Raw genomic sequence first — 12,010 nt, forward strand, 5'->3', positions numbered from 1 at the left:
TGCTGGGCAGGGCCGGGCACGGAGCTCTGAGCAGTGGGTATCCGGCGGTGCTCAGCCTGCCCCAGCACAGCCCCCTGCACCATGGCCATGGCCCTGGTGGCTGCAGGCTCTGTCTGCAGCAGTGGAGCCGGGAGGGGCTCAGCCCCTGCCCCACTGAGGCCCTCAGGTTGGGGTGAGGGAGGTGGCAGTGGCTCCGCCGTGCCCGGGCTTTGCAGGGCCTGCATGGTGCAACAGGTGTGAGCTCTCAGTGAATCAACAGAGAGAGAAGCACGGAGTTATGCCAGTGGAGGAGCTAAGCTTTTGCATTTTAATTATAAAACGTGTACATTTTCACAGCCTTGTTCCCAGGGTTCCTATGGTTGGGAGAGCAGCCCGCCCCGCAGGGCTGTGCTGAAGCGGGCAGGCGCTGGCAGTGGGCAAGGTTGGTGCGTTGGGACCTATGCAGGGGACACCTGGCTGGTGGAGACGGAGGAGGTCTCTGTCTTTCCAGCAGATGTGTCCTCATCGCCCAGCGGGTTCTTGCCGCAGCAGAGGGTTGTGATCATGCAGTTACGGAACTGGAAGAGAGGGGAAGCAGCGTGGTGAGGGTGGAAGGCTGCTGAGGGGCTGCCTGCATGCTGGGCTCAGAGTTGGGGGTGGAGAAAAGTGAGCCCGGTAATGCCATGGGCACTGTCCAGTAGAAGAACTGCTGCAGCAGGAGGAACGCAGGTACACATCCCACGTGCTGCAGTGGGAACTGCATGGAACCCTCCAGCATGTCTGCACCAGGGACACTGTCCCGGTGAAGTCTCCCTCCCAGCCCTCAGCATTGGGGGAGGCGGCCCCAGCTGCTCCGCTGGGCCAGCATGCACATTTCTTAGGTGGGTGCTTGCATCAACGAGAGCTGCACAGCGTGAAGGAGTAAGCTGCACTTCACTGTCCTGCACACCAGCACGCAGTACCTGCAATCCCCTTGTGGCTCAGGGTGTGCTGGAGGTATGGGAGCTCCCCACAGCTGTTACAAAGAGAAGCACTACAGAGGCAGTCAGCTGGCAAGTTACCTGTTTGTTCATTACAATGTAGATCACAGGATTGTAGATGGCAGAGCTCTTGGCAAAGAATGCCGGGATGGTCATGAAGATGGGTCCGAAGTCTGAGCCCTGGTTAGTGAAGATGTAGAAAGCGACGCTGGCGTAGGGAACCCAGCAGATGAGGAAGGCGATGACCATGATGATCACCATGCGGGTCACTTCCTTCTCTGCCTTCTGGGTGGTGGCAGACTCCTGCTGCTGGGCGGCAGCCTGCGGGCAGAGAGTGGGGGGGATGGAATCGGGAGGGCTTGGCCCGTGTGGGTGCAGGACTGGAGGGCACCGCTCCCTTCTGTCGCCGTATGGAGCCCGGCACAGCCCCCAGCCCCTGGGCAGCACCCACCTCCTTCACAGTGCAGACCAGATTCCCATAGCAGAAGAAGATGACGGCCAGTGGGATCATGAAATGGACCACGAACATGTAGATGACAAAGGATTCATTGTTGATCTCTGGCTTCAGCGTGTAGTAGTCGATCCCACACGAGCACTGCATGCCCTCGGGGATGTACCTGTGAGCACACGGGGCGGTCAGCGCCAGCAGAGCTGCCCGCACCCTGCGCTCCATGCCCAGGCCCCTCCCTACCGTGACCAGCCGAACAGCGGGGGAGCTGCGCAGGCCATGGCCATGATCCAGGAGAACGCGACCCCCATGATGGCGTGGTTCTCTCCAAAGCGGAAGTTGCTCATGGGCTTACAGACCACCACGTACCGTTCCACAGCCAGGACGACGAGTGACCAGAGAGCGATTTCACCTGCACCAGGGAGAGAGGGATGAAGATATGGGGACTGAAAATGACGGGAGGACAAAGGCACACCATTCCTGGCACGGGGAAGACCCCATCAGCAGCGAACCTCCATCCAGTGCTCAGAGATGGGACAGAACAGAAGACAAGTACCAGTGCGGTGAGGAGTCAGAAGATGCCTGCAGACCCCCAGCGGTGACCGCTGTGCTGCTGCGCCTCGGGATCCACTGCTGGATCCTGCCCTCCTCCCGCACAGCACTGCATCCACGTGCCCACAGCCCCACTCTGATCTGCAGCACTGCCTCCAGGTTCTGCTCAGGTCGTCTGTGCCTCGGGGCCCAACCCCGCCAACAGCTGCCTGCTGGCCAGGGAGGCTGTTCTCAGACACACAGCCCTAGTTTAACACTGCTAATCACCGGCTGGATGGCACAGTGGAGGCAGCTTTGCTGGGCTGCACTGCACTGCACTTCACAGCAGTAACGCTCAGCCCCACAGCTCCAGAAGAAGCCGTCAGCTCTCCTGTCAGAAAGCGAGCCAAAAGGATGTGCAAATCCAGCAGCTGCACAATCTGCTGTAGGTTACTTTTCATGGCTACACGGTTGCTTGCAGGAGATGGAACAGGTGGCTACCAAAATAAGGCTTAAAAAAGAAGTGCCATTTGCCACTTTCTTCACCTCCCACCCCGTAGCACTGCAGCAGCAGCAGCAGCAGGGCCTGGCACGCACCGCCCGGCTCTCCAGGAGCAGCTGGGCATCCTCACGCCCTCTCCTGAAATCTGGGGAAATTTCTGTCAGATTATTGAAAATTTGGAGAACTCACCGCCCAGCGTAGCAAAGAAGCCCTCGATGTAGCACCCTGTTACTCCGAAGACAAAGTACCCGTTCATCGAGGTGTACATGGTGGTCGTGAAGCCTCCAAAGACCATGAAGAGGTCGGCGACCGCCAGGTTCAGGAGAATGTAGTTTAGAGGCGTTCGGAGTTTCTTGTGCTGGATGGTGACGTACAGCGTGAGGAAGTTGACGGGGAAGCCGAGCAGGATCAGCATGAACATGTAGGCAGCCAGCGCCGAGAACTTCCACGGCTCAGCCAGGTAGTACTGGGGGTACTCGAAGGGGCTCCGCACCACCCCGGTCTTGTTGGACATGGGCACGTAGAAGTCTTGGCCTTCCGTCCCGTTCATGGCTGCGGTTTGTGGGGCGCCTCTCAGTCGCACTCAGTGTCAGGTTTTGTGAGGGGGAATCGCCCCTGCAGTTGGGCTCCACCACCGCCCAGCCTTCGCTGTCGCCCCGCAGAGAAGCGGCTGTCGGGCGTCCCTTATAAAGTGCCCCCTATGGTAAGCTCCAGGCATCGGTGTCAGCGCGATTAGGGCTAAGAGAGTTATTAACCATAATTATCCAGGGGTAATTGGCTTTTCTGGGCAGGTCTTAAGGTGACACCTGTTTCTGGCCCACACTGTCATTGTTGGAGACCATGGTTCATGGTCATACACAGGCAGATAGCTGTACTGCTTGTGCACTGGAACTGGAGGGCGGCCCCACCTGCACAGCTCACTCCCCAGCATGCTGTGCCACCGCCTGAGGGCTGAGCGCCTGCTGCCTGGGCCCAACGCACTCATTGCATGCTGCAGCCAGGGCTGGACGCCCGCGGCCTGTGCTGCCTCTGCTCCACAGAGTGCCCCGACAGCCCATCACAGCCTGCGGTGCCCATCTGTTCAAAATGCCTCAGTTTACCCACAGAGGGATGTGGGAAGTGGGACACGTTACCACCAGGCCCACAGGCACAGAGTGCCAGAGAGACAGAGCACGCAGGATCCTTCTTGTGGTTGGGCTCGACCAAAGCAAACAGGAGTGAATTTTGTGGTTCAGAACCCCCAGGCCATGGGTTTGGACACTGCAGCGGCTGCTGGGCTGGACGTGGTTGGTGCAGTCCCTCCATAGCAGGGGTCTGCATAGCAGGACTGCAGGGCTGTGACAGCAGCCTGTCCGTCACAGCTGCCATTACAGGGGTAGGCTGATGAAAGGCTGTGCTTAGCAGCATGGCCCTCAGCAATCCTTCTTGTACTTGCTCTCAGCCACAAAATTTGCTCTCTGTTGCAAAATTTGTCTGAGAAGGTTTGAACAACACAGTAAAGCACTGATCCTGCTAGCAGGTTTCCAGTTGCATCACCTCCTCTGTTCTTGGCTTTATACATGGTTTGCATCATGGCAGCTACATCAGCAGCACCTGAAAAATAACCTCGTCCATCTGTCTTGGACAGATATCGTTCTGCCTTGATCCAGAGAAGGGCTGTGGACAAGGCACAAGTTCTGAGCTGAAGCCAACATTTGACCTCTTATTCTGGTGACAGACATCTTCAGTCTCCTTGAAACCTTGCAGAAGTTATGAATTCCATGTAGATGGGCATTAGAGCTGCAGAGGAAGCTGCTGTTGGATCTGTTTCCCTCCTTGATGTGCCCAGTGTTGTTCGGAACATTCTTCATGCCAGCCAGCAGCTGTTAGGTGTTACCTGGTTTTAACTTTTCAGAAAGAGTGGGACAGCATGAACAGCAAGGGGAACAAATCAGAGCCTACCACAAAGCATCTCTTTGCTGGACAAGGTTATTCTTTATAGTTAACATAATTGTGATTACTCTTTCAGCTTCCAAAGCTATTTGCTCCCATCTCTTCCCTTTTTTGCATCCCCTGTTTATCACTTTTCTCACTATGCTAGTGTTATTCTCAACATCAGTACCATTCCAGTTGGCACGCCAGGACCTACCGGTGTCCCTGCAGAGGTCAGGAAAGGACTGCTCAGCCCTTGGCAGCAGCAGGGCTCTGGCAGGATCTGAGCATCTCCACAGCAATTGCATTTCAGGCTGCACCAGGGAGCTGGGCTGACCTTTCCTTGCAGCCAAGAGCAGAGGAGAGGTATCTGAGTGCCCATACGGCACAAAGGGGGATGAACCAGGCCTGGAGCTCACAGGTGAGAGATGAGCAAGGGCTTGTGTCACCTTGGCCTTAATTAACCAGCTTCAATTCCTGCCATGTTTTTATCAGTGTTCCCTGCAGGTTAATTCAGTGCATGCAAAACAGATCAAAGGGAAAAAGCAGAAAGCTTTGTGTTCTCTTCAAAGTGAAAACCAAGCAGAGAAACCTTTCCTGTGTGCGGGGAAGATCTCACAGAAGTGCTGCTACCACTGAAAGCCCAGCTTCCCATAACCAAAGGTGGGCCTCAATTGCCCTGCACAGCCATCAAAGTCTCCTTCTGTCAGTGTGCAAATGCCACCTCCTCACACATCCTCGGCCGGTACTAAGTCCCTCCCAATTAACTTTTCATGTGCTGCCAAGGCCAGAGCAGTGCCTCTAGCTAATTGCAGCTGCAGCTGCTCATACCTGTACATGAGCACATCAGATTACAGGTTTATCTTCCCAGTGCACAAACACGCCACGTAAAGCTCTGATGCAATAAGCCCCTGCTGAGGTTAGCAGCTGCTGCTCGAGCTTAGAGCTGACATGCGTCACCAGGGGAGTGCAGCGGTGGGAAAGGCGAGCGGTGAGTGGTGACAAGGTGGAGGTGCAGGGCAAATGGAAGAGAACAGTTGGTGAACCGCCCAAAAGGGCTTCAGAGAAAGGCTTCGTGGTGGGACTTCTGCACAGCCAGCGCCTTCTCATCACGAAGTGACCAGGGAGCTTCAGTTGCACGAGGCATCTGGAACTGGCACATCTTTCCAATTCACGAGATGCGTGGAGCACCACGGCTTTGCCTGGAAAAGCCCGGCATGCTTTTCAAACCCAGAGCACATTCACAAAAAAATTAAAAATAAATAAATAAACGAAGCTTCCTCGTTTGATCCATTCTGCCTCTGTGTAATTACAAACCATGTCTATTTATTTTTATAATTTTTCATTTCTGCTAGCTCTGCAAAGCCAACTCATTTCTGGGAGAATGAGCTGAATTGCATTCTGGCTCACATACCAAACAGCACTGTTTATCAATGTCAGTCGCAACGTCTTCATTGCAAACACTGAGATACAAGTCAGAAAGCAGACAAGCACTAATTAGAACAGAATGTTTTTAAAGTGGTAAATTAGGCAAATTTGGTCAGGAACCATTGAGGGATGCAGAAACCCTACAGTACCATTAGATGGAATCACAGCACGTTGGGTTGGGAGGGATCTCGCAGCCCTCAGCCCTCCCCTTGCCATAGGCTGGCTGCCCCTCCAGCTCAGGCTGCCCAGAGCCGATCCATGGCCTCGGGCACCTCCAGGGATGGGCAGCACTGCCAGGGCCTCATGGCCTCAGCACTAAAAAACGTCTTCCCAGAAGCTAATTGAAGACCACCATCTTTTACTTCACAGCCTTTACCTTTGTCCTGTCACTACGCTCCCTGACAGAGCCCCTCCCAGCTCTCCTGTAGGTCTCCTTTAGGTACTGGGAGGCCACAGTGAGGTCCCTGCAGAGTCTCCTCCAGATCTAACATCCCCAGTTCTCAGCCTGGCTCCAAAGCAGAGGTGCTCCAGCCCCTGGGCATCCTCACAGCTCCTCTGGCCCTGCTCCAACAGCTCCGTGTCCTTCTGACACTGAGGACCCCAGAGCCGAATGCAGCACTGCAGGTGGGCTTCACAGGAGCATAGATTTCAAAGCATCACTTTCCAGAGGAACTCGAGCACACACTGATATCACATGCAAAGTGCTGCTGTTTACACAGTAGTTGCTTTACCAGCAGCCACCAATCTCAGCCAATAGCTTAACTCAATAACATAAAATATAATTTCCCAAGGCTTATAGAAGAGAGGATGTCATAACAACAAAACTTACGCTGAGGCGGGCACAATTTAAACTGGATTAAAGTCAAGAGGCCTATCACTTTTCCATTCAAACCCAGCCCAGCTGGTTGTCCACATGACTTCTCAAGCTCTTACAGAACAACGCAGAGAACATCTTCAAGAGATTCAGCTGCACAGGACTGCTTCTGTGTACTGGGCCTGGCCAGAACGGAGTTAACATTCTTCAGAGCAGCCTTCGTGGTGCTGTGTTTTGGATCTGCAACTAAGAACAGTCTTGATAAAATGTCAGTGCTTTAGCTGCTGTTAAGCACCGCTGGCAGTGTTGAGGGTTTCTGTTGTTCCCCACTTTGCTTTGCTACCCAGCAATGGGCGGAGGAGGACGAGGAGCTGGGAGGGCACGCAGCCAGGACTGCTGACCCAAGGGGTGCTCCATGCCTGACGACATCGCGCTCTTCTTCCCTGTAACCGTGACTCATTCTGAGGCCTTGTTTTCCAGGAAGCGGCTGGACATCTGCCCGCCGTGGGGAAGTAATGAATACATTTGTCATTGCTTTGCTGGCAAACACAGCTTTGCTAATGAAACTATCTTTGTGTTGACCCACAAGCTTTTCCACTTGGGCTCTCTTTTGATTCTCTCCTGTTCTGTCAAGGTGGGTGGGAAGTGAGCAAACAACTGCATGGGGGCTTAGCTGCTGCATGGGATGAAACTACTACATTTGGTTAAACAGCCAGGTCATTAAAATCCCCTCAATCTCCACACTTAGTTGGCAACAGTTAAAAAAAAAAAAAAAAATTGGAAGGTAGGTCCAACTCCTCCTACCTTCTTACTTTGCTTCCCATGGCTCTAGCATGAAGAAACGCTGGGAAAATGCTGATCAGAAATATTTCTTCAGCACATCACCTCTTCCAGCCAGCATGAGGGGCGATGGAGCCGTGCCAGCTCAGACAGGCACGTGTGCCCACACCACCAAGGCACGCTCAGATCACACCACAGGAGCTGAAAGGATGTCAGTATTCCTGAGGTACAGAGGAGGAACTGTGGGAAAGCACTGGCTGCATATGAGTCCTCAACTTGCTTTGATATTCCTGCCTGGCAACTCAATACTTCTCAGCATGCAAATATATTCATTTTAGCCCATTAGGTCAGTGGCTTTTCTTTCACTAATGGTAAACACACTGATGTTACTAGAATCAGCAGTGTGTCAGTAGACAGATAAGGAACTTACGTGTGGGTATCTCAGTTAACATGAAATAGAAATTTCCATGCTCAACCTGCTATTTGGATTTTAACAAGCACGAGTTCTGCACAGGTTAAAAGAAATTTTGAGACAAACAGTGCTGAAAAATAGTCCCATTTATTTGAAGTTCTGTCAACAACAGGTACACATTAAGGACAAATTTTTAAGTTCTAACACAAGTTGGAATAAAAACAATTATGTGGGCTAATTTGAATCTAGAAACGATCCTGTAAAAATCTGTGGCACTTCAGCTTATCTGGGAAATAGAGGACATTCACCAAAACAGACATTTCCATTAAAAAAAAAAGTTAAATTTCCTTCAACACTGTTTCACTCATGTCCAAAATAGAACAAGATGACAACAAAGTTGTTAGGAAACCTAAGAGCACGAGAGGTGCCTTGCCAAGTCAGTTGGGAAGGCTCTCAGCTGAGGTACAAGATCGCCCTTCTTCATTGGTTTGACTCATCTATTCTCCTTCGACAGAATGGACAACAGTTATGCTGGAGTACAAGAAGCTCATAGTCTTCTGTGTGAAACATCTATGAATTAGAAACAGATGGAGGGACAAGTTAGCTTCTGACTAACTCCAAGAAAATGGAATTTCAAGGGGGTTTCCTACACCTTCTGAAGCTACTTTTGAACAAGAATTGTCTTTCTTGCTTCCAGTTACTTGTCAGAGCTATAACCAGAATACAGAAGCAAATATTGCACAGACCACTGCCAATGTAGTTGAAGATGCTCAAACCAATCAATTACTTTTCCAGAGGGAAGGATGAAAACTGAAGAGCATGTAACCACATGAGACTGAATTCCTGCATTTCAGAAAGTCGTTCTTGAGAGGGGAAGAATCACTAGAGGGTCTGAACTGAAAGCCAACCGAGTTTACCAGGGTGACTCTGCTACCTCCAGCTTTTAGGAATGCAGCCATTTCTCTGAGCATCACATTGCTCATTTTGTTTTCCATTGCCTTCTGCGTCTACATCACTCAATTTACTAAATATATTTCAAAGTATGGCATATCAATTATTTCAATGTACCGACTTCTCAGGGGCGGTGGGCTTTGTGGTTCTTTGATCCTCTCAGTGAAGAGTACCTGAAAGCACGACGGGCACATGGTAATGGAGGCGTCGGGCAGCAGCGACCGGTAGTACTGCCATCGCAGCGGCCTGGGCCAGCGTTTAATCAGCACGTCCCTCCGACTCATCGACCGCAGAACGGCACGGTTCACAACCACAGGAACAAACTCTGAGCCGCCCTGCTGCAGGTAAGAAGGTTTACAAAGAATTACTGCTGCCAACTGCAGAGTCCTTTGAGGATTAGTAAGATCTAGTGAAATGCAAAGTGCAGCTCGGTGGAATAAGCTAAGACAGAACCGGCTGAGCCTGGCTCCAACCTCACCGCCACTGTGACCAACAGCTTCAGTGAGCGCAGCGTCCGGCCGCACCTCCAGCTTGCTCCCCCTGAATTTCTGTTACACGTTAACGCAGCTCCTTGCAAATAACTTGTGCCCAGGGGCAGGTATTAAAACCTCATAGTAATGACTGTTCTGTGGCTATCCTGCCTGACACAGAAAGAGCCAGGGAAGACACCGCACAACGGTAAAACCAAATTTCAGGAACGCTTATTTTAAGATCTTTTACGTGCCTGTTTCTCAGGGCATTTCCCAGCAGAGGAAACATTTTGTTGTTATTTATTTATTTTAAGACAGGAGTTATCATCTCAGAAATCCCTTTCCCTCTCGTGTTCTGGGCCTCTCTCCTGGACCTTTGCTTTGTATCTCTTTTGTGGGAGTCTACATCACACATTCACTCTAGAAGAGCAGTGTGCACTAAGGCAAAATTTCCTCTGGATTCCTACTGGTAGCAAGAAAGAAATGACTGCAAGATGCAGGTACAGCTCTTACCTCAAAGCTCAGTTTTGCAGTAAAGGGATCATCGTCTTCAGTAATAACTGCGCTGTCATTAAGCCTCAGGCTCTGTGCATCTAGGTGTATTTCTTAAGGAAGAACTACAGCTCCTCTGAGATCAGCTGTGAGCTCTATCTCACAGAATAAACAGAACATCATTCCACCAGGACTGGTACCCTTGCTCCTCCAGAGGGTCAAAGCATTTTCAAACTGCTAGACTGCCCAGACTGTTATAGAACACACTGGAGAAGGGCTTGCTCTGATTACAGTATCACTGCAAGTGCTATAGAACAGCAAAATTGACTATAAGCAAATAGGACATCAGCTCTGCTTTATTTCCTGCCTGTCTGCTTCTCACACTGCAGAAAGCTCACAAAGCAACCTCTTTAAGCTACGTTTCAAGCCGTTCTTGTTAGGGACTGTGTCTTCTTGTGCACTGCTCTGCTGCCAGTGCCATGCAGCCCCCACAGCAACTGGGGGCTCTGGGTGCCGAAACATTACAAAACAGACTGTTACGAAGGAAGTCCACCTTGGTTTCCCTTGTGAAGGAGAAAGCAGCCTCTGAAGCAAGCTGTTACTGTAAGGAAGTAACACACTTCAGGCTCTCCCCACTCTCCACAGAAAGCAGTTACAACAGAATAGATGCAGCGTGGCATTGCACTGCTAAAAAGATCAATACACACGATTAGAAGTGTTTTTGTGATGAACAAGCTTTACAAAACTATTAGGTTAAAAGACCATTCTGGTGGTTACACCAATGTAAAAAGGAAACATAACATATCTTTTTTGTCATATGGCAGAAAAAAATATCACACACAAAAACAAACAAACAAAAACAACAACAGCCCCAATTGTTGTTTCTTTTTTTCCTAAGAAAGGGACTGGAAGCAATTTTTAATCAGCAGGATACCATCACTCATCATCTCTTGCCATTTATTCCCGCTTTTATTCAATCTTGGAGCTTCAAGATCAATGAGAGATACAGCTTCTTCATCTGTGATACCATCTTCCAAATAGAACTCAACCAGATGCAGCACTTCTAAAGGGTGTGAAAACAGGGAGCATTGGATGGGCACGAAGACAGAACAGCCTCCTAAAGCACTGCGCCCTTTAACCACAGTGAACATCCTTCACCTTCTGTAACAGTGCCTCCCCCACACGTTCTCATGATGAAAATAAAAACCAAAACCAACCCCCCACACTGCCAAAGGATGGCAGTGGCACTCAGTCCTTCACACATTCAGGTTTCCACAACACAGCAGTGCTCTGCTGCTGCTCTCGTGCAGTGAGATGCAGCTGTCCCCGGACCACAAGCAGCCGCTCAGTCCCATCTAACGACGTTCAGAGGAAAGGTTTGTCCAAAGAGCATTGCACGGGGAACAAGTCCAGCACTAGCTGACCCTGTTCACTTTAACATTTACCTACTTGAAAAGCACAACAAAAATGTGACACTCCAACGCACCATAGGAAGAGGCGGAGAAGACGAAAGGCTGTCTGCAGTTAATGCAGACATTCCCTAAGTTATTTAGCAAAGGGTTGTTGGTAGAGCACCTATAGCACAAGGGCACAAGCTCCTGCAAAGACACACACATAGCACAGTGATTGCAAACAGGTCAGCACAGTCAGTACTCCTGGTTTCAACTAAACATGAGTTCCTTAGGTTTACACCATTGATATTACATCAGCCCCTGACCTGAAGAAATACTGCTGTGAAATCACATCCTTTAACATCTGAAAATGCTTTCACATTAGAAATAGCTGTCATTGCCACTCTAACAATGAAATTTCTCCTTGTCTTTGTGGTAAGGAGCAGAATTTTGTATCAAACACACAGTGCCAAAAAAAAAAGTGGAAGAGAAGGTTATTGAAGCAACTTTTTTTTTTCCTTCACAGTTTTGGTCAAATTCAAGTTCTCCAATCAATTCATCTCTCCTATTTTCAAGAGCACAGTTATTTTAGGCCATTCTTAAGACTCTGTTTCTATTATTTCAGTTGGCCAGGTACATGCTCACTTGCACAATACAACTTATTTTTAGTGACTACTCCATGAGACGTGGCTTTATAGAGCACTGCAGAAATTCAGACTTCAGTTGAAGAAGAAAAGGTGATAAAATAAGACTTGAGGAAGGAAGGTCACCCAAGGGATAGGGGGAGGAGGGAAGGAGTGCTAGGAGTTAGGACAAATGAAAGTGACCTCCAGCTGCAGAAAGACACAAAGACCATGCAGAAAAAGGCTTGACAGAATTAATAGGCAGAGAGGAAGGTAGATAAAAGAGAGGAGAGGGAGG

The 12,010-nt window shown here is 50.2% G+C and overlaps 2 protein-coding genes across 3 annotated transcripts in view; both read right to left on the minus strand.

Moving 5' to 3' along the window:
• Nucleotides 1-437: 437 nt before the first annotated feature.
• Nucleotides 438-2,990, minus strand: RHO (rhodopsin). The gene is made up of 5 exons (XM_042823470.1): nucleotides 2,630-2,990; nucleotides 1,651-1,819; nucleotides 1,411-1,576; nucleotides 1,041-1,280; nucleotides 438-557 (listed from the first exon to the last, which is right to left on the minus strand). The coding sequence occupies exons 1-5, from the start codon at nucleotides 2,988-2,990 to the stop codon at nucleotides 438-440; spliced, it is 1,056 nt and encodes a 351-aa protein (XP_042679404.1).
• Nucleotides 2,991-7,913: 4,923 nt separating this feature from the next.
• IFT122 (intraflagellar transport 122) overlaps nucleotides 7,914-12,010 on the minus strand; it is a 29,910-nt gene continuing 25,813 nt past the window's right edge. Inside the window, exons 25-29 of one of the 2 annotated variants that reach the window (XM_042823564.1) lie at nucleotides 11,185-11,296; nucleotides 10,633-10,761; nucleotides 9,720-9,799; nucleotides 8,910-9,071; nucleotides 7,914-8,355 (exon numbers count right to left, since the gene is read on the minus strand). In XM_042823564.1, the coding sequence (XP_042679498.1) occupies nucleotides 8,266-8,355; nucleotides 8,910-9,071; nucleotides 9,720-9,799; nucleotides 10,633-10,761; nucleotides 11,185-11,296 (573 nt within the window). In that variant the 3' untranslated portion in view covers nucleotides 7,914-8,265. Of the gene's footprint in view, nucleotides 8,356-8,909; nucleotides 9,075-9,719; nucleotides 9,800-10,632; nucleotides 10,762-11,184; nucleotides 11,297-12,010 lie in introns of both variants that reach the window. The other variant, XM_042823563.1, reaches the window with a different exon arrangement.

Source organism: Centrocercus urophasianus, unplaced genomic scaffold, assembly GCF_019232065.1.
Source record: "Centrocercus urophasianus isolate 14NV4802_14NV808 unplaced genomic scaffold, USGS_Curo_1.0 seq_22, whole genome shotgun sequence".
Taxonomy (NCBI): domain Eukaryota; kingdom Metazoa; phylum Chordata; class Aves; order Galliformes; family Phasianidae; genus Centrocercus; species Centrocercus urophasianus.

What these genes read in the sequence shown, in the direction of transcription:
- RHO (XM_042823470.1), bottom strand. Translation starts at nt 2,990, where the DNA reads ATGAACGGGACGGAAGGCCAAGACTTCTACGTGCCCATGTCCAACAAG. An exon ending in CTTCTTTGCTACGCTGGGCG is followed by an intron (nt 1,820 to 2,629) that starts GTGAGTTCTCCA and finishes TCCCTGGTGCAG; the next exon opens with GTGAAATCGCTCTCTGGTCA. An exon ending in CCGCTGTTCGGCTGGTCACG is followed by an intron (nt 1,577 to 1,650) that starts GTAGGGAGGGGC and finishes GTGTGCTCACAG; the next exon opens with GTACATCCCCGAGGGCATGC.